The sequence below is a fragment of the Perognathus longimembris genome, chromosome 1 (assembly GCF_023159225.1).
Source record: "Perognathus longimembris pacificus isolate PPM17 chromosome 1, ASM2315922v1, whole genome shotgun sequence".
NCBI lineage: Eukaryota > Metazoa > Chordata > Mammalia > Rodentia > Heteromyidae > Perognathus > Perognathus longimembris.
In genome coordinates this window covers 80,731,348-80,751,375 of record NC_063161.1, presented here as the reverse complement: position 1 = coordinate 80,751,375, position 20,028 = coordinate 80,731,348, and the positions used below count along the sequence as shown (strand labels likewise).

At 42.7% G+C, this 20,028-nt stretch overlaps 1 protein-coding gene across 4 annotated transcripts in view; it reads right to left on the bottom strand.

The window, feature by feature from the left end:
- Positions 1-20,028, bottom strand: part of Dapk1 (death associated protein kinase 1) — a 186,133-nt gene that overhangs the window by 41,937 nt on the left and 124,168 nt on the right. For all 4 annotated transcript variants that reach the window (XM_048330803.1, XM_048330827.1, XM_048330820.1 and 1 more), the window contains exons 4-16: positions 17,824-17,962; positions 16,123-16,252; positions 15,900-15,948; positions 15,784-15,810; positions 14,942-15,094; positions 14,593-14,638; positions 12,624-12,713; positions 10,104-10,196; positions 7,689-7,808; positions 6,953-7,051; positions 5,375-5,473; positions 3,395-3,493; positions 1,851-2,048 (exon numbers count right to left, since the gene is read on the bottom strand). In XM_048330803.1, coding sequence (XP_048186760.1) covers positions 1,851-2,048; positions 3,395-3,493; positions 5,375-5,473; positions 6,953-7,051; positions 7,689-7,808; positions 10,104-10,196; positions 12,624-12,713; positions 14,593-14,638; positions 14,942-15,094; positions 15,784-15,810; positions 15,900-15,948; positions 16,123-16,252; positions 17,824-17,962 — 1,342 coding nt within the window. The remainder of the gene's footprint in view (positions 1-1,850; positions 2,049-3,394; positions 3,494-5,374; positions 5,474-6,952; positions 7,052-7,688; positions 7,809-10,103; positions 10,197-12,623; positions 12,714-14,592; positions 14,639-14,941; positions 15,095-15,783; positions 15,811-15,899; positions 15,949-16,122; positions 16,253-17,823; positions 17,963-20,028) is intronic.

The following is a 20,028-nucleotide window of genomic DNA, read 5'->3' as shown; positions in this document are numbered from 1 at the left end:
AACCTTTCAAAATTTCATTTTAATTATTTATTTTGTTTATTGAGGGGTTGGGTGGGTGGTGCAGGGGATTAAACTCAGCTCTTCACATGGCCAGCAAGTGCTCTACCACTTGAGACACATTCCCAGTCATTCATTTTTTGTTTTGCTTTTAGTTTGTTTATGATATTGTATCTCATGTTTTTCCCAGGCTGGTTTCCATGCAAGATCCTCCTACCTCTGGCTCCCAGCAGCTGGGATAACGGGCATAAGCCACCACCGCGCCTGGCTTGTTTGTTGGAATGATTCTCACTAACTTTTGCCTAGGCTAGTCAAATTGTGATCTTCCTATCTGTTCCTCCAAATAGCTGGGATTGCAGCTGTGCTGCACCATGCTCTGGCCTAAAAACCACTTTTAAAGATATCTGTTCTGAAATACTAAGCACAAGGCCCTATTATTTTATTTTTGAAACAAGAGAAAGTGATAAAATGACAAAGAATAATTTGCATGTAGAAGAGGTAGATACAACCTGCTTTTCCTCTCTGTGCCACACAAGGAACCTGGCAAAACCTTCTACTAATTACAGAGGATGGAGAGACAGGGAAATTCTGAAGCATTTCTGTCTCTTATCTGTGCAAGTCTCTCCATTCAGAACTGAGGCCACAAGCGGTGGGGTCACTGCCTGTGGTGGGGCTCTCATGAGTGGTAGGATCCTAGCAGCAACACTGATCTTAACCTACTGGATACCTCCCAAGCTGTGACAAATAAAATGTCTCCAGACAATTGGGACGGCCAGGTGCCAGTGGCACACATGTATAATCTTAGTAACTCAGGAAGCAAAAATCTGAGGATCACAGTTCAAAGTCAGCCCAGGAATAAAAGTCCAGGGGTCTCTTATCTCTAATTAACCATCCCAAAAGCCAGAAAAGTAGCTGTGGCTTAAGTGGTAGAATAGTAGCCTTGAGTAAAAAAGCAGGGAGTGTCCATACTCTGAGTTCAAGCTTCAGTCCTGGCACATGGGTGCACATACACACACAGTACCCTTCCCCCCAATTGAGACAAGACTTCAAAAACCAAGTTACTCAAGTAACTACAGATTCCCCAATCTAATTAGCTACGGTGACATAATAGCCACAGCCTCATTTTAAGTACAAGTTCATCATGAAAACATTTTGCTGAATTTTCCTGGCCAAAACAACTGTTCTGCAAATGACAGACAAACAGGAGTTTGTCTAGCATAACCACCTATTTCTTCGTGAATCTGGAAATAAACACTGTACTGCCAGTTTAAATCTGCACTGAGGAATGTCAGATTCTGTCATTATGGCACCTCCCCTAAAGCCACAAAGGGAACAAAATATCTTGACCAATTCCTCAGTTTGGGTGTATATGCCATGAATATACATGCCTAAACAAAACTAGGAATGTTCACAGACTCTTTGGAACAGAGATAATAGCAATTTGTTGCATTCCAGAGCTTGTTAGCCTAGAGCTGGTAGCTCACACCTACAAACCCTAGCTACTTAGGAGGCAGAGATTGGGAGGATCATGGTTGGAGGCCAGCCTAGGCAAAAGGTTTATAAAACCTCAATCAACCAACAGAGCTATATGCCTGCCTTTCTAGCTACAGCAGGAAGCATAAGTAGGAGGATCAAGATGCTGGCTGGCTCAGGCCAAAAGAGAAGCCCTATCTCAAAAATAAAGCAAAATGAGCTGAAGGTGTGGCTCATGAAGTACCGTGCCTACTTGGTAAACATGAAGCAGTGGAGTACTGCCCCTGACCAAAAGAGAAAAGAATAATGTTTGGTTACCTCCAAGATACAAATTCCCAGATCCCCAGATCACATCTTACTATGTGTGGTCCATCAGTCACCTTGTCAGAGGCATTGAGGTCAGCTCCGTGTTCAGCCAGACAGTCCACGATGTCATGGTAGCCCCTGGCCGAGGCTGTCAGCAGTGGTGTCTCTCCTTCTCGGTTCTTGATGTTCACATTACAGCCTGCTTCGCAAAGGGATTTGGCCACCGAGTAGTAGCCATGCCACGCAGCACAGTGCAGAGGGGTTTCTTCCTCCTAACCAGACACAAGTGCAGAGAAAAAGAGAGGGCATCCATGGGGAAAAGTACAAGGCAGGGTCAGCCCCACTCAGATCCAGCAGCAAGGTCGGGTCAAGGGTGTGTGGAGAAAGAGATCACCACTAAGTGGGGAAATATTCATCTGAAATATTAACACCAGAGTGAGCCACCGTGATTAAGAACAGGCCCAACAATTTTCCTTCTTTGCTTTCCTTAATACTTAGCGTTGCATGAATTTGACTTTCTCAGCACATTACTGACAAACGACTTCCAGGACTCCAGGGAACCATGGAGCTCAGCTTTTCTAAACAATAGATCCTCCTTGTGGGTAGATTTAGAGCATCTTGCTCGCCAAACTGCCTTCATTTACTTTATCTGAAACTATTAATAGGAGGAGAACATTTCTCTGAGCAAGAATTCTTCTAGCAATGTTCAACCTCCAAAAGATTTCTGCCCCAGAAGGAAGATAAAGATGAGTCAGGACACTGAGCAATCAGGATAACTGTGCTCTACTCAGTCAAGGAAACTGCCAGACTGGAGGTCCTCAAGGACCCGGAGGCCTGGATGCTCCCCATCTGCATCAAGAGACTCAATTCTGGGCTGGGGATATAGCCTAGTGGCAAGAGTGCCTGCCTCGGATACACGAGGCCCTAGGTTCGATTCCCCAGCACCACATATACAGAAAACGGCCAGAAGCGGCGCTGTGGCTCAAGTGGCAGAGTGCTAGCCTTGAGCGGGAAGAAGCCAGGGACAGTGCTCAGGCCCTGAGTCCAAGGCCCAGGACTGGCCAAAAAAAAAAAAAAGAGACTCAATTCTGTCTCTGACAGGTGAGTCAGCATAGTGGCTACAATTGGGTATTCACTTAAGAGAACTTGGAAGAGTTCCCTTGGAAGAGTTTCTGTCGCTTAGTTTCTTCATTGCTTTGTAAAAGTGATCATGGCAGTAACACACCTCAAAGGGATATACAGAGGATTAAGTGAAAGAAGGAAGTGGTTAGAAGAGAACCTAGTAGCAAAACCTGCTCCCTGTCACACAGCATTGGGTGTGAGAACCTGTCCTAACAGTGGATGGCAAGGTTGTTGATCTATCTTGCCTTGTGCTTCTATTTTGTTGCTTAATCAATAGCACAATGCTGGAATTTACTAGTCCATTCATTCCATCAAGCATTTTTGTTTAGTACATAATGAACAGTCAAAATAAGTTAAACAAATGTATCTTAATCTCCACGTTATTTTTTTTTTTTTAAAAAGAACCTAATTGCAAAAGACTAGGGCGCCTCCTGCTGCCTGTGTGTGGATGAAGAGCACAGAAGACATGAACCCAGCAGCAGCAGCCATGACCTACCTTGTCCTGGATATTAGGATTAGAGCCGAAGCTGCACAGAAGCTGGACCACATCGGAGTGGCCGTAGCGAGCTGCCACGTGGAGGGCTGTCTCTCCAGACTGCAAAAGAAGCAGAGGATTCAGAGTGGATGTGGACGACACAGCACAGGGCTACTCTCCATCTAGCATGGCTGGTTCACATCCTTCCGTTGGCAGGGCATTTTGCCTTCTCCTTCAGGTAACACAAGCAGCCTTGATTTTTGTCTCTCAATTGTTACTTTTGAGCTCAACTCTACCATAGCCTACTATAGGCTTTCCATCCACAAGTACCTATCAGTGTATCCATCTTCCCTCCACAGAGATAGGGTCTCTTGGACTTTTCTACCCTGGCTGTCTTGGTACTACCATTCTTCTAATCTTAGCCTCTCATAGCTTCAAATAATAGGCATGCACTATGAAGTCCAAGTAGGGGTTGAGAACAAGTGTTTTGAGAACTTCTCTGCCCTGGTTGGCCTTGAACCTTGAACTGCAATTACCCACATTCTCAGTCTTCTGACTGTTCAGGATTATGCGTATGAGTCACTGGTATTATCTGGCTCCCTCCCTCCCTCCCTTCCTCCCTCCCTTCTTTCCGTCCTCTCTCCCTCTCTCTCTTTCTTTCTAAAGATACACCAAATAAATTCTGTTTTTACTATTAGGTTCACCAAATGGCAGGAACTTAAATGTACAGTTTGATTTATTAACACGCTTCTTGTGTCTGTGGAGGTTTAGGGATCTGTTTCCTACGTTCTTAGAGATTTTTAAAGAACTTGCTCACACAATCAATTTCTGTTAATGAACAATAAGTTTAACTCCTTTAAGATACTTCAATCTTCTCCAGAAAAAAATGTCAAAATAAACTAACTTAAAGTAGTCAAGCTATTTGATGACCAAATGCCAGAAAACTGCAGTGACAAATGTGTGAACGGCTAACTATCTTAAATGTCTCCTAAAGGCCCATGTGTTGAGTGCTTGGTTCCCTGCCTTTGGTGTTGTCCTAACTTGGAGGTGTGTGGCCTGTGAAGGATGGGGGCAAGTGCATGTCTCTGGCCGTAAAGTTAGTCCCTGGGGCATGCCCTTTGAAGGGATAGTAGAACCCTGGCCACTGCTTTGCCTCCTCCTTGCCTCCCAGATACCATGAAGTAAACAGCTCGATTCCACCATACACTCCAACCCATGGCATTCCAAAAGCAACACAGCCACTGACCGTGAACTAAAACTTCTAGAACAATGAGCCAAAATAAACCTTTCCTCTTTTTTAATTATATCCTCAGTTATTTTGTTACAGTGATAGAAACTATGGTTCAGTATGAATGGTTTAGTGAACGAGCTATGCAATCACCTATGGCCTCCTTGACTAAACATCAAGAATGGGCTGTGGAAGCTGAGAAGTAATCTACAGTTGAATGACTAATGAACGAACAGGTAGGAAGCCTGGCTCGAGTCTGGTTCCATAAATGCCTGTTTCTTTATGAGATTCTGGTATAGACTAAATAAAACAAACACATACTAATGTCACTTGATAAGCCTGTAACCTTCCTATGTACCCCAAATCCTTATTTTATGGATCATCTCATTAATCTACTACTGCCAGTAATTTGTAAACCCAAATGATCAGCCCCTGAAAAGAGGATGAGAATGGTAGATGCTTCATAGCATAGGAAGTCTGAAACTCAGAATTTATGTCTCTGTTTCCCTTCCCAATAGAACTCCAAGTACTTGGAGTGCTTGTGTTATGGCAGATAACTCACTACTTGCATTTTACATAACAATCCTGCAGATTTCAACTGAAGGCAGAATTTAATATTAGACCAAGCCACAGGCACAAAGGAACTTCTACCTTAAATTCTCTGCTGGAGGGTTTTATCTTGAATTCTTAAGGTCGTCCTTATTCTTAAGTTCTGGTAGACCAAAACTCAAATGTATCCCTTTACTATTTCCTCTAAAGAGGAGAGGCCTTACCTTGTCTTTCACATCCAGAGGGCATTTGTTCTCATTGAGAAATTTCAGAGTATCCACGTGGCCATGACGAGAGGCCCAGTAGATGGCATTGGATCCACCCTGCAGGAAGCCAACATAGAGTCATATGTCTAGAGAGCCCCAGATGTGAATGTGCATGTCGCTCACAATTGCTACATTTCCATTCCTCAGAGGCCACAAGCCAGAGGAGGTGCTGGTTCTGACAATTGCACCATGGTTGTCAAGGGTGTTGCAACAGGGGAAGCTCAGCACCACGCTTTGCCCTACTACCATGATTGATTGATTAATTGATTGATTTTTGTCAACCATGGGGCTTGAACTCATGACCTTGGCACTATCCCTGAGTTTTTCGGCTCAGGACTAATGCACTACCATTTTGAGCCACAACTCCACTTCTGGTTTTCTGGTGGTGAATGGTAAATAAGAGTGTCATGCACTTTCCTACCTGGGCTGGCCCTTGAAATGTGATCCTCAGAGCTCAGCCTCCTGAGTAGCTAGGATTACAGGCTCTATTTTAATTTACTTTAATAACGTAAAACTGTCATTAAAATTCCTTGGAGAGTCAGTTTTCAGTACCTGCAGGAAATTATTTCTAACATCCGTAAGTGCTAAAGTCCACCCCTCTACTCTATTCTTTTTTGTTTCCTTTCTTTGTTTTAATCTTTAAGTCATTGGACAAAGAGGTTTCAGTTTAACATGTCAGTTTGAGTACAATGCTGTCCCTTCCATTGCTCTCCACCATCTCTCCCAACCCCACCCATCCCCTCAAGTCCATCGGTTCCATTTTTCATGTATGCTCATGTACCTTCAATGCTGTAGTATTTGCATATAACCAATATACAGTCTCACATATACTTGAAATCAAGTTGAGATTACTCAGAATACTCAACAGGCTGGAAAAATTACTGTATGCTTTACAGTAGAACAAGGAAAACTTTCTCAAGCTTTCTTCCTTAATATTTTCCATCTATAACTGGTTGAATAAATAGGACCCATGTACAGCTTGGGTGACTGTCTTCGGCATAGGCTGGGGGCATAGCTCAAGTGATAGAGTGCTTGTCTAGCAAGTATAAGGCCCTGAGTTCAAATGCCAGTAATACAACAACAATAACAACAAAAGCCTATGGCAGCTGAGAAAAAGATGCTTGTTAATGGTGGTGTTTATACTTCTACAGTGATCTATACCTCCAAATATGCCAGCCTAATGTGTTGTATAAGAAGCATACAGGCAACTGCGTTTCTACTACATTAATCAGACAATGAAAGTCGTTCCAAATGTACATCAAAACTTGTCAAGAAAACTTAATCAGAAAAGAGGACAGTCAGAAGGAGGTAAAAAGAGATGCTGATAGGAAGCTGCAGGGCTCACGGCAAGAGAAATGAGAGTCTTTCCCGTAAGTGCCATACTGCACAACTGTCAAAGCGATATACTTTCCTTTATTGGAAACAGAACTGAATTAGGGCATTCTTCCTCCCCCCCCCCCCATTATCTTTGTGATCAGGAGACATTTAGAAACACATAAAAAAGGAATTTCTTTTTCAATAAATTAGAACTATGACCTTATCCTGGACATCAATCCTCGAGCCTCTCTTAATGAGTAGCTGAAGTATCTGAATATTTCCACAGCCAGCAGCGATGAGTAACGGAGGAGTCCCATGCTGGAAAAGATAAGAAAAAAGTATGATTTTTCCCCCCTCAGGTTTAGTATGAAAAGAATAGCCCAAACTATCACCACTGTTCCCACAAATCTCCTAAGTTGCCAAAGACAGAGTTGTGACTGTCTGACAGAAGATTAAGCAGCCCCCTTCCTCTTTGGGTTCACAATAAAAAGTGGCATTGTCATTTTGAGGATGGGTCCAAATGTCAGGGGCAGCTGGGCCCAGTGGCACACAACTGTATTCAGGAGGCTGAGATCTGGAGGTCAAAGGTCATAGCCAGGCCTAGCACAAAGCAGAACTGTGGCTCAACTGGTAGATGGGCAGCCCCGCACAGAAAAGTTAAGAGGCAGCTTCCAAGCCCTGAGTTCAGGTCCCAGTATTGGCACACAAATACATACATAAAAGAGTCAGGGGTAGCCGTACAGTTGGGGAATAAAGGAAAGCTTTAGATGTAAGAAATCTTTATTTGTAACTCAAGTCAAAATGAAAAGAAGAGGGTTTGGAACCATAGTATGGAAGTTCCAAATGGAAGGGAAGCTGGAATAGCATTCTGGTGATCATCAAAATGGGGAGTTGGAGGTTCACAGTCACTGTGATGATGCACCCACATGTCAGCCCAGGGAGAAGAAGACCCTACCTTGTTGGGTTGGTTAACGTCATAGTTGGACAATGAGCCCAGAAGGTGTTGCAGGCCGGGAACATTGTCATCGTTGATGGCATGGATGATGGCTTTCATGACAAAGGAGTCTTCTTCATCCTGAGCCAGACATGGAGAAACAAAAACAAAGCATGAGCTTGCTGGCCAAGAGCCTCTTACCGGCATAAGAGAAACGAGTGCACACTTGCTAAAGGCAAAACCTTGAGGAAGTTAGACATGGGATTCCCCATCTGGGTGGTCATGAAGGGAACTACAAGGTAACCTTCTGCCCTTTCCATGTGGCAAACCCCCACCACCTCTTGTTTACCTGAGTCTATGTCACCTGCACTGTAACCTAGAGAGCAAACAGCTTTCAGGATTCGGATTTTGAACAATAATAATGAGCAGAATAATGAGCAGTAACCTTTTTTGTGTTTATCTTAGCAATTTGTTAATATATATAGTTCCAGAAAGCATGTGAAGAAAAAGATAAAGCTGAATAGTGGTGCAGGACTAGAGATATGGGTTCCGGGATAGAATGCCAGCTGAGCAAGCCCAGGGAGTTCAAACCCCAGTACTGACTGCCCTGCTCCCCAAAAACCCACTAAGGAATAAACTAGAAAAAAATTCCCAAACAAATTCATTTCTGGTCTAATCATAGTGATGGCTATTAGTATTTTCAACTAGGAAAAGGTATTCCCAGAACCTGAGCATCTACTATTAGAGTGGAAAAAACTTTGTTGGAATTCTTTCTCCTGAATTCAAACTAACTCCATGAGAGCTCTGATCATTTGTGTGCAAGATGCACATTTAGGAATGCCACAGGTTCTGCTTCTATCACAACCCCAGTCCATAAGTAGGAGTCATTTATTTGCATGGAGGTGGAAGTCAGGAATCACAGAGCAAACACGGAGGGTGAAATTCAGTGTTGGAGCCCGCCCTGGGGTTAGCAGTGCAGGGCTGGGAAGGAGTCAGCCTCTGGGAGGGGATCCTGCACCTACCTGTCTCTCCTAACCTAAACTTCTCAGTGACATGCATTTCTCCAAACTGATCACTCAGTATGGGTATAGTTTACCATCTTTACTCTCATTATACTGCTTAGATTCATTCATAGCTGTCATCTTTCTCCTGGTTCCAATGCAAAATACGCTTTATACATTACCAAGGAAGCCTTCCACTTCTCCTCCTAGCTTACTTCTCTATGAAATTTTTATTTTTATTTTTCATCTTTCTAACCTTTTTTACTCCACAAACCTAGTACTGGAGACTTCATGGAGCAGTTACTAGCTTGGGAGGAAAAACAAGAGCAGGTGTGTGCTGACTTGTGCCCTTGCAGGCCCTGATACCACCCAGGAAACACTGGCGATTCAGTTACAGTGCAGGGTGGTTCCCACAGAACCTCCATGCCTGCCTTCTCTGGGGGCCTCTGTGCCTCCCAAGTAAACAAAACACTGTTGTCTGTCAGGGGGAAGCCTCATCAAATTTAGCTATGTCTACTCATATCTGAGGAGCTCATCAGGGATTAGGTTTCCATTTGGGTTGAGAGAAATAGTGGTGCTGTTGTCCAGGCACTGGGCAGTCAGGACCATGTCAGTAAACCAAGTGGGTCTGGCCTCCGCTCTACCATGAGGCTTGGCACTCAGCAGCTGGGCATTTTCCTTCATGCTGGTGGGGGGAAGGGGATGGGGACCACATGGTACTTTGTACCATTATGATCCTCAAAGACCCATGTCAGTGCCAATTGAGAGTACTCATTTAAGTTTATGCAAATTGGAAGGCACTCTTTCCTCTTCTCCTAGCCAGCATGTCTGTTTTCCAGAGGGAGAAAAGAGGGACAGAGAAAGAAAGAAGATGAATGTGTGTAAATGGGGAGGGGGAGAGGGTGTATCTAGGGCATGTTTATAACGTGTGGTGTATATGTTTGGTATGTGGCATGTATATGGCATGCATTGCAGTGTGTATGATGTGTAATGTGTGATATGTAGGGTGTGTATGGTGTGTTTGTGTTGTGTAGTATGTGGGTTGTGTATGGTATGTGTGTCTGGTATACGCAAGGTATGTATATATGTGGTATGTATGTAATGCATATGTGGTGTGTGTAGGTGCTGTGTGTGAGTGGTGTAGTGTGAAGATGTGTGTGGTTTGTGTTTTTGTATGTTGTATGTGACATAGAACAGTGGGGTGTTTGTGTAGTGTGTGTGTCCAGGTAGTCAAGACAGGTAAGAAGGTGGTGGTAGATAAACTGCCAACCAAATCAAGGACAACAAGAAAGGGAAGAAGCTAGAAAGGAGTCAGCACAGGCCTGACATTTCCAGGGCTTGAGGTTTTTCTGGATGGTTGAACAAATAAAACAACTTACACTTGGTCAGTCCACAGTACAAAGTAAGTCTGGCTGAAGCAAACAGGTCTGCTTACCAGAGTATCATCGCTGCGGGCCACGCTCATGTTACTTCGGGACAGGAACGACCTGGATAATCTTTGGCACAGGGATATCAAGCGAACGGATTGCTTCAATAAAGAAACAAAAAAGACAGAAAAAGTCAGGTGGGAGGATGTAAAAATAGGCACCTTAGTAGTAGTAACAACACAGCTTTTGACGTGTTCCTGAGCACAGCATGCTTTCACAGGCCTGTGAGCTCGCACCAGGCTGGACTGAATTTGAACAAAGAATAATTGCAAAAGTCTTACAAGTCAATGAAGCTGTGGACTCTTCTGCCTCCATACACTGTTCTCTAGCCTTTGAGGGATATGATAACACTGTGACAAGCCCTGAATAGGTTTCCTCAGGGGAAGTCCAGCATGTTAGGGGAAAGCCCTCTGATCCAGGTAAGGATTAAAGGGAGAACAGATGATCATACAAACGCATACAGCTGTTAGGAAAGCAGTCAGGGACTGCTGCAGGTATCTCCGTATTTTTTTTCTTGTGTGGTACTAGGGCTAGAACTCAAGGCCTCACACTCTAAATGATTCTTCTACTCAATGCTGGAATTCTACCACTTGAGCCACACATTTACTTCAGGCTTTTTTGTTCTTTTGGGGGGATGCTGGTCCTTGAACTCAGGTCCTGGGTGCCATCCTTGAGCTTCTTTTGCTCAAAGGTCACATTCTACCATCTAAGACAAAGCTCCACTTCCAGCTTTTTGGAAAGTTTAGATAAGAGTCTCACAGACTTTCCTATCCAAGCTAGCTTTGAACCTCAATTCTCAGACCTCAGCCTCCTGAGTAGCTAGGATTACAGGTGTGTGCAGCTAGCACCCAGCTCAGGCTTTTTTTTTTTTTTTCCATTGGAGATTAAAGTCCCATGGGCCTTCTTGCCTAGTTTGGCTTCGTGACACAATCCTAGGTCTCATCCTCCTCAATAGCTAGGATTACAGGTGCAAGCACCAATGTCCAGCTTCTGTATTTACTCGTACAAAGGCAGAAATCATAGTAATGGAGTAAGAGAGAAAGATAGACAGAGCTCATGGTGGGTCTCCTCACATCTTAAGCCTTGCTTTGAGGGTTTCTTTGAGAGTCTAATCACTCACAATTTGATGTGTGATTTGAATGTTCGCTGTTGGCCAAGTGGGAAGAAGACGTGCCAAGTATTCACTGTCTTCAGGTTTGAGAAGCCCAAGCTCACCTAATTTTGATGGCTTTAAGAATATCTGAATCAGTGTCCCAGATAGCCTGTGTAGAAGTACCCACAATGGAAGTAGGACAGACCACATTGTAAATTCTTCCTGCTAGATTCCACTTCCAACACCAACTACTCGCATAGGCTAGATTTAGAGAACCACTTACACATGCGCAGGTATAAATATATTACCATCTTGTTTGCCCAAAGTAAATTACTTAAAATGTGGCCTATTATATTCAGAAAAAGATTTCACTATCATTTTGTTGGATTGATTTAAAAAACTGCCTTGAGAATTTTTGTGTATGTGTGTGTGCCAGTGCTGGGGCTGGAACTCAGGACCCTGGGCTAGGCTAAAGCTCTACCATTTGAGCTACAATTCCACTTCTGGCTTTTTGGTAGTTAATGGCTATAGAAAAGTCTCAAAGACTCTCCTGCCTGGGCTGGCTGTGCATCATAATCCTCAGATATCAGCCTACTGAGTAGTTAGGATTACAGGTGTATGCCACCAGCAACTGGTTCAATTTTTCTTTTCTTTCTGGTTTTTTTTTTTGTTGTTTTTTTTGGGGGCCAGTCTTGAGGCTTGAACTCGGTGCCTGGGTACTATCCCTGAGATATTCTGTTAAAGGCTACTACTTACTCTACCAATAGAGCTACAGATTTTTTGGTGGTTATTTGGAGATAGGAACCTCATGGACTTTACTATCCAGGTTGGCTTCAAACTGTGATTCTCAATTGCTCTTGAATTGCTGGGATTACAAGTGTAAATGACTGGTACTGGCTCAATTCTAAGTTGTAATCAACACATAAACTCATATAACTACCATAGCTATCAACACATGCAGTAGTAGGGAATACTTTTAATGAAAGAAAATGCAAATGTACATTGGATAGAATGAATAAAGAGGAATAAAATATAATTTTGGTTTCTCTTCAAAAATAAAATCACAGGACTGGGGATATAGCCTAGTGGCAAGAGTGCCTGCCTCGGATACACGATGCCCTAGGTTCGATTCCCCAGCACCACATATACAGAAAACGGCCAGAAGCGGCGCTGTGGCTCAAGTGGCAGAGTGCTAGCCTTGAGCGGGAAGAAGTCAGGGACAGTGCTCAGGCCCTGAGTCCAAGGCCCAGGACTGGCCAAAAAAAAAAAACAAAAAAGAAATAAATAAAATAAAATCACAGTGCACAAGATTACGAGGTGAATTTCTGAAACTTAGAAGCACACTTTTTGAATTGTCAATATCAGAAGAGATGAGCCGTGTTCCGACAGATTTTTTGCCAAAGAAAGAGACGGATTCCTTTTTTCCCAATCTTACTTTCCATTTTTTCCGGGCTGCAAACTTCTTGAATTTCTCCATGTTGACTGCTGATGCTTTTCTACTAAGTGCTTGTTGTGTATCTTTAGGCTGAAATGGAAGTTCAAGGGGAAAAAAATGAGAGTTCTCTCCTTATAGAAATGGGTTATCTGACAACCTTCCCAATTCTCTCATTACTCCCATAGGCTTACACAGTTAACCTTCCTAAAATAGCACACCAAGCTGGGAAAACACGCAAGATCTAGAAACCTAGCCTCAGCACGCTGACTTTAACAGCTAGGGGTGTGATATCATGCATAAACACTGAATCTTCTTGGGGAAGAAGTTGAGCTGGCAGCCAAATTAAATTATAGCTTTCCACACTGATAGTTTGGGAATGGAAGACTCACTTGGATATCATTAAGTAGTTTGGAGCTGGGAAGGTTCTCAGGGATGTGTAAATACTGGCTTTCCAGTAGTATTCTAATTCCTGTTGCTGCATCTTGTGTGAAAGATATACTAGCCTTGAGAGGAGCTCAGGCAACTGTTGGGAACTCACCAAAGTAAAGAGACCTTTCCTTGCCCCAAACCTACTTCTATGAGGCCCATTTATGGGCTCCATGATTTTGATTTGTACCTATCACATTCCATGTTATGGTCTGAATCTTTAGTGTTCCTCAAAGACTCATTCTAAAGGCTGGGTGGCGAGTATTTGGTTATTCTGGGAGCTCGACCAACCTTGAAGAGGTGGAGCTTAGCAGAAAGAATTTAGGTCACTGGGGGAATGAATTCCTTTGAAAGGGATGATAAGACTTTGGTTTCTCCCCCCACCCTTAAGTGCTGATATTAGGGCTTGAATTAGGGTGCTGTCCCTAAGATCTTTCACTTGAAGCTAGTGCTCCGTTACTTGAGCCACACCTCTACTTCTGGCATTTTGCTGGGTATCTGGCCTTAAGTATCTCAAGGAATTTCCTGCCTAGGCTGGCTTTGAATTGTGATCCTCAGATCTCAGTCTCTTGAGTAGCTAGGATTACAGGTGTGAACCAATGGCGCTTGGCTTTTCTCTCTCTTTCTGGTCCATGACTGTCACGATGTAAGCATCTTTGCTCCAATTTACTCTCCCTGCCATGAGGTCTTGCTTTGCCACATGCTGCAAAACAATGAAGGAGCTAACCGTAAACTGAAATCTCTGAAAATGTGAGCTGAAAGAATCACTCTTAAAAGCTTATTATCACCAAGTGTCCCACCCTGTAAATCCTACCTACTCAGAAGGCTGAGATCTGAGGATTGTGGTTCAAAGCCAGCCTTGGCAGGAAAGTCTATGAGACTTTTATCTCCAAGCAACCAACAGAAAACTGAAAGTAGACCTGTGGCTCAAAGTGGTAGAGCATTAGCCTTGAGCAAAAGAGCTCAAGGACAGCGCCCGGGCCCTGAATTCAAGCCCCACGACCAATCAAAACAAAACAAACAAAAGCTTATTATCTTAGTATTTTGCACACTGAAAGAAAACACACATGTCCCCAGCCTTAGTCCTTCCCATTTTAGACTAAAATAACTCCATTTTTTAACCCAAATGACAGCAGGGGTGGGGACAGCTATGTGCCTCCGCACCAAGCAGAAGCACTATCTTCCATAGAGCATATTATTCATGAGAAGCTGGTAGCCCAGATTAAATATGATATTTAAACCCTAGAAATTAATTCAAATAAAAAATACTATTTGGATTATTGCCAAACAAATACATCAAAACATAGCTGCTGATTGGACTTGTCCTTCTCCAGTCTTGCTCTGTAAGGGCTCATGTCTCTATGAATGCAATTATTAGGATATATTCTAATGTAGTCAATATGTCTTAATATTGACACTAATTGTGCAGCCAATATTCCACGCATGCCCTATGGCAACAGTACCACAGCAAAAGTGACTTCTGTAACATCTCTAACCAATCATTTAGAAAATAATTTAAAAAGCTCCATCGTTCACAACGTACCTTGATCCAGGGATGCTGCAAACTATCATGAATTGTCATTCTCTTCCTTTGGAGGAAGGGGGAGAGGAAGAAAAAAAAAACTGCCATTATCATAACAGCAATCACTAAATTGTCACTCTGAAAGACACAGTTAAAGGCTACTTGAAGAGTAAAAGCCAAAAGCAAGAGACTCATTTTGATTATCTCATTATGTGTGCAGATTTAACAGGCCCTGAATGCGATTTCTGAAGCCCTCCATTCATATGACATGCTTCCCAGCCAAAACAGACAAGGCGGCCTTGTGAACCACAGGGCTGGTGCCTGGCCACCTACGGCTACAGCTGAGCAGGGTAGAACAGTGGACACTCACTTTGGATCTTTGACCAGCAGTCTTCTGATGAAATCTTTGGCTAGGCCACTGGTATTACTGAAGTACTCTTCCTCAAATTCATAGTTGACAGCAGATACATTTGCTAATGTTTCTTGCTTCGTGTCTCCAAGAAAGGGGGAGGCTCCACTTAGGCTGAGAAAAGTGAGAGTACAGAACATTAGTGATTTCCCCTCTTGCTACACCTTTGCCCCTAAAAAATCTGGTAAAGACAGCCTAGAAAAGATCAGGATATGGCATCTGAACAGTCACATTAAAATTCAGTTACATCTCACCAGGTATTTAACTGTCAGGGCCCCAAATGCCAACTTAATGTAAAGGATTCATGTAAAAAGTCTGGCCAGGTGCTAGTGACTCATGCCTATAATTCTAGCTGCTCCAGAGACAGATGTGAGGAGAGAAGTTTGAAGGGCAAGAAAGCCCATCAGGCTCAAAGCAGAGGTATGGGTCAACCCTTGTGAGTGCCAGCCTTGAGCAAAAAAGTTAAAGGACAGCAATCAGGACCTGAGTTCAAGTTCTAGTTCTGGCACAAAATAAGCAAACAAATCAATACATAAAAAACTTAAAACTAAAATGTTAATCTGAAACAGCATCTAATAATATAAAATGAAACAGACATACTTTCTTAGAGCAATTATGCAATCATTTGGAATGATTCATTTTTCATTAGGAGAAAATGCTTAATTATTATAAACTAAACCTGTTTTGGGGTGTGAAATGAATACATTTCATTGAGCATGTCCACAATGAAGAGATCAGCAGGACACATTAAACATATGGCCTCAAAGAAATGAATGTACAAGTTTGTGGAATTGGGTACTTACAGAATATAGGTTATTACTCCAATACTCCTAGACACAGAAAGAAAACAAATTTAAAAATGTCAGAAAAATAGTAAAATAAATTGGGAAGATAGCAACAATCAAGACATACTCCTTACCACATATCTGCCTCAAGACCAAGTGGTTCATAGTTGACTATCTCAGGCGCTAAGAAGAAATAAACAATCATTTAGTTTGTGAAGGGAGAAAACCAACCAAGAGGTTTACGTTCATGTAACAATAAAAAATGTGAACCATGGAAATAATCTTATATGGGGGGAATTCTGTCAGTGTTATGTTTATGAGACATAAATGATCACAGAAAAGAACAAAGAAACTTACCAACAAACTCTGGTGTCCCAAATATGTTTTTGAATTCATTCCCAAAGTCAATTTTATGGGCCAAACCAAAGTCAATGATCTTGATTCGAGGTTTAGGGACATTTCTATCCAAAAGCATTATGTTCTCAGGCTTTAAAAAAGAGTGAGAAAAAAAACTATAATATATAATGATGCTGGCACAGGAGTATAAATCTTATTCCTAAAAATTAGGGAAAGAAAAGGTAGTTGAAGAAAATACTAGGGAAGAAAATGTTTTTGTTGAGACTCTCACAGAATCAGGTGTGAGAGAAAAAATTAGGCCCTACACTAGTGGCTCACAGCAGTAATCCCAGATACTCAGGAGGCTGAGAGCTGAGGATCAAGGTTTAAAGCCACCCTACCCAGGAAAATCCACAAGACTCCTGTCTTTACTTAATCTACAAACAACTGAAAATGGAGCTGTGGCTCAAGTAGCTAGAGTACTAATCTTGCGTAATGAAGCTAAGGAAGTGCCCAGGCCCTGAGTTCAAGCCCTAGTATGGACAGAAAGAAAGAGAGAAAGAGGGAAGGGAGAGATAGAAAGAGAGGAGAGAGAGAAGAGGAAAGAGGGGGAAGAGAGAGAAGGAGGGGGAGGGAGAGAAGGAAAGAGGGAGACAAGGAAAGAGGGGAAGAGGGAGAAAAGGAGGGAAAGAAGGAAAGAAGGAAGGAAGGAAGGAAGGAAGGAAGGAAGGAAGGAAGGAAGGAAGGAAGGAAGGAAGGAAGGAAGGAATCTGTGTGCTATGTTGTATCAAGGTGAGGCTGGCAGGAGTGAAGTCCTGCAGGGAAAGTTGGGAAGTAAGAGGACACCTCAAGATCATTGCAATGGAAGCACTGGGGTATGGGGAGCACTCAGTATCATCGCCTCATCCCCCATTGCTGAGAACTCTCCTCTGGGCATTAATTCTTCAGCCTTCCCAGCTCTTAGGATCAGAAACAAAAGATATGAAGCAGAAAGGTAGCAAGCTGACTTTGGTGTATGGATTAATGGGTCCTGAGGGGTTACAAATAGGTCCCTGACAGCTTGGCTAGAAGTGTAGAGAAAAACCTTCCTCCTTTGCAGTCTTGTTTATTCATTAACCTGACCAGAGCTTTGCCATGTTTCTTCTCAGTTCCTTGTGCCAAAATTTCTAACACTGTCACTTCCAGTTGCTCCTGTGTCTTTCCTTCCCGCAGAGGGTCTGCCTCTGTGGTAGGTGGGGATGTGACTTACACTTCTCTACATCACCCATAAGGCCTTGTCTCAAGCTGGGGCAAAGACCCAAGTCAACCAACCTAAAAGTTGAGTTTGCTTGGTAACTAAGGTCAAGATCAGGCCACAGCATCAGCAATCAACAGGGAAATAAAACTCAAGTCATTTTGAATGTATTGTCTATAGCCACCAGAGGATAAAAACTGCCAGCTACTGGGCATTCCAGGTTAATTCAGAGGAGCACCTAGCTAAAGAACTAGCTAACAGGCCCTACTGAACTTTCTCCAGAATTCCTGAGTGCAATAATTCATTTTAAGCCACTATCCCACAGAATGGCTGGGCATTCCAGCAGAATCAACATGCATGCTGTTTTATATTAACCATTTTATATGTTAAGTCCAAAAGCCCAGAAATGTATCTATGTAGGATATCTCAGTTTTTCTTAGCAAATAAAGGTTACGGTCAGAGTAAGCTCTATGGTCTCAGCAACGTACCTTAAGATCAAAGTGGGCGATCTGCAGGGAATGCAGGTAGTAAACACCATTCAGAATTTGCTTGAGAAATTCAGTTGCTTCCTCTTCAGTCAGTGATTCCTTCTCAGCTAAGAAGTCAAACAGCTCTCCACCTGCAACACTGAGCATACAGGAGTAGAGGTTAGTGATGACTAGTTTGTTTCACAGTGATCCACGTGCTCTCAGAGACTGCGGACCTGCTCACAGTCAAACAACAGAGTTGTCTTCAGATATGCTGATACTACGAAGCATACAGCCAGAGTTCTCTGAGAATTTCCAGCTAGGAAGTACTTTGGGGTGTGTTTCAGTCCTGGGGCTTGAACTCAGTGCCTGAGAGCTGTCTGTTAGGTTTTGAGATCAAGGCTGGCCCTTGAGCTCACCTACACTTCTGGCTTATAAAAAGTCTCAAGGACTTTCCTGTCCAAGCTGGCTTTGATCTTTGATCCACAGAGCTCAGCCTCCTGAATAGCTAGGACTATAGGCATGAGGCACTGGGGCCCAACTTGGTGCTTTAAAACACTTTCTTAGTGTGCTTTGTTCACAACTAGAGCAACAGAGCAGCACGGAAAAGTTGTCAGGGATTTAAAAACAACAACAAAACAAAACCTCAATAATATATCTTTAAAACATTTTATTGGAGCTGGGAATATGGCCTAGTGGTACAGTGCTTGCCTCGTATACATGAAGCCCTGGGTTCGATTCCTCAGCAATATATATATATGTAATATATGTAATGTAAGTGATATATTACATATATAATATTATATATATAAATATAAAAAGCCAGAGGTGCACAGTGGCTTAAGTGGGAGAGTGCTAGCCTTGAGGAAAAGAAAGTCAGGGACCGTGCTCAGGCCCTGAGTTCAAGCACCAGGACTGGCAAAAAAAAAAAAAAAAAATTAATTTAGGCATACTTAGAGATCTTAATACATAATCAATGCCAACTTCATATGAGACTTATGAAATAAATCATCTTATCCTAATCCAAACCAAGAAAGCTCATAATCTGCATTAAATAAATAAATAAAAATTTTGCGTCACTTTAGTTGTACAAAGTCGTTTCAATTCAGCATGTCATTTTATGGTTGCAATACATCTCGATCAATGACACCTCTTGCATCATTCTCTCGATAATCTCCATTTTAATCATGGTTAAGCCCCATTATACTAGGTAGTCTCATATGGATGTGTTGGTTTGGTATCCCTTTACACATCAACACACACACACATTTGCAAATGTGTTTTATGAAATTCATATGCGGTAATGACATAAGACTGAAATGACCATATTTGGTTGAGGGCTTATTTGTTCTGTTTCCCTAGGCAGAGTGTAAGTCTATACAAGGCAGCTGTCAGACCCCCACCTCTGTGTACCTCCAGATCCGTGCCAGCCAGGTACATAGCAAGCAGTCAATATCTTATCATCTCGTGTGTGAGAGAACAAATTCCCTTACAATCTCCATAGTGGTGATTAATAGCAAATAACAGGAAACTTTTAATAAGAGTTTTTATAAGTTAATCTTTACCAAATTTAACCATACACTCACAACATAATAATTAAGTGCAATTAGGCAGAAAACTTCTACATTCTTTATCTTCCTTCCAGCAAGAGAGTTCCATAAAGATTGTACCTGCTAACTCTATATTTCCTCACAGTAAGAAATCTAGTGTTCATGAGATGAAATAAGAAAGATGAAAGGGAAGATTCACAATTTTAATTTTTGTGCTGATACTGAGCTTTTTCGCTCAAGGCTGGCGCTCTACCATTTGAGCTACATCTCCTCTTATGGCTTTTTGCTGGTTACTTAGAGATAAGTGTCTCACAGACATTCCTGCCGGGGCTGGCTTCAAACCATGATCCTCAGATCTCAGCCTCCTGAGGAGCTAGGATTACACACATGTGCCACCTGTGCCCAGCAAAAGGCAATTTCCTAAGGAAAGCTTCATATCCCACCATCCAAGGAGGGATCTGGCTTAGCTTTCACAAGTTAACATAAACTGGCCTCAGAGCTGCACGGAGATGCGTTGGCAATGCAGATTCCGGGCCTCCCTTCCAAACTGCTGCGTGAGCCCTTCCATGAGTGGAGACTAGGACACAGCACTTCAAACAAGCACCCCCAAAGCTGAGAACTGCTTTCCAAGTGTTAATTCCATGTTCCCTCTCCATGAACTCCCTGTGACTCGCCC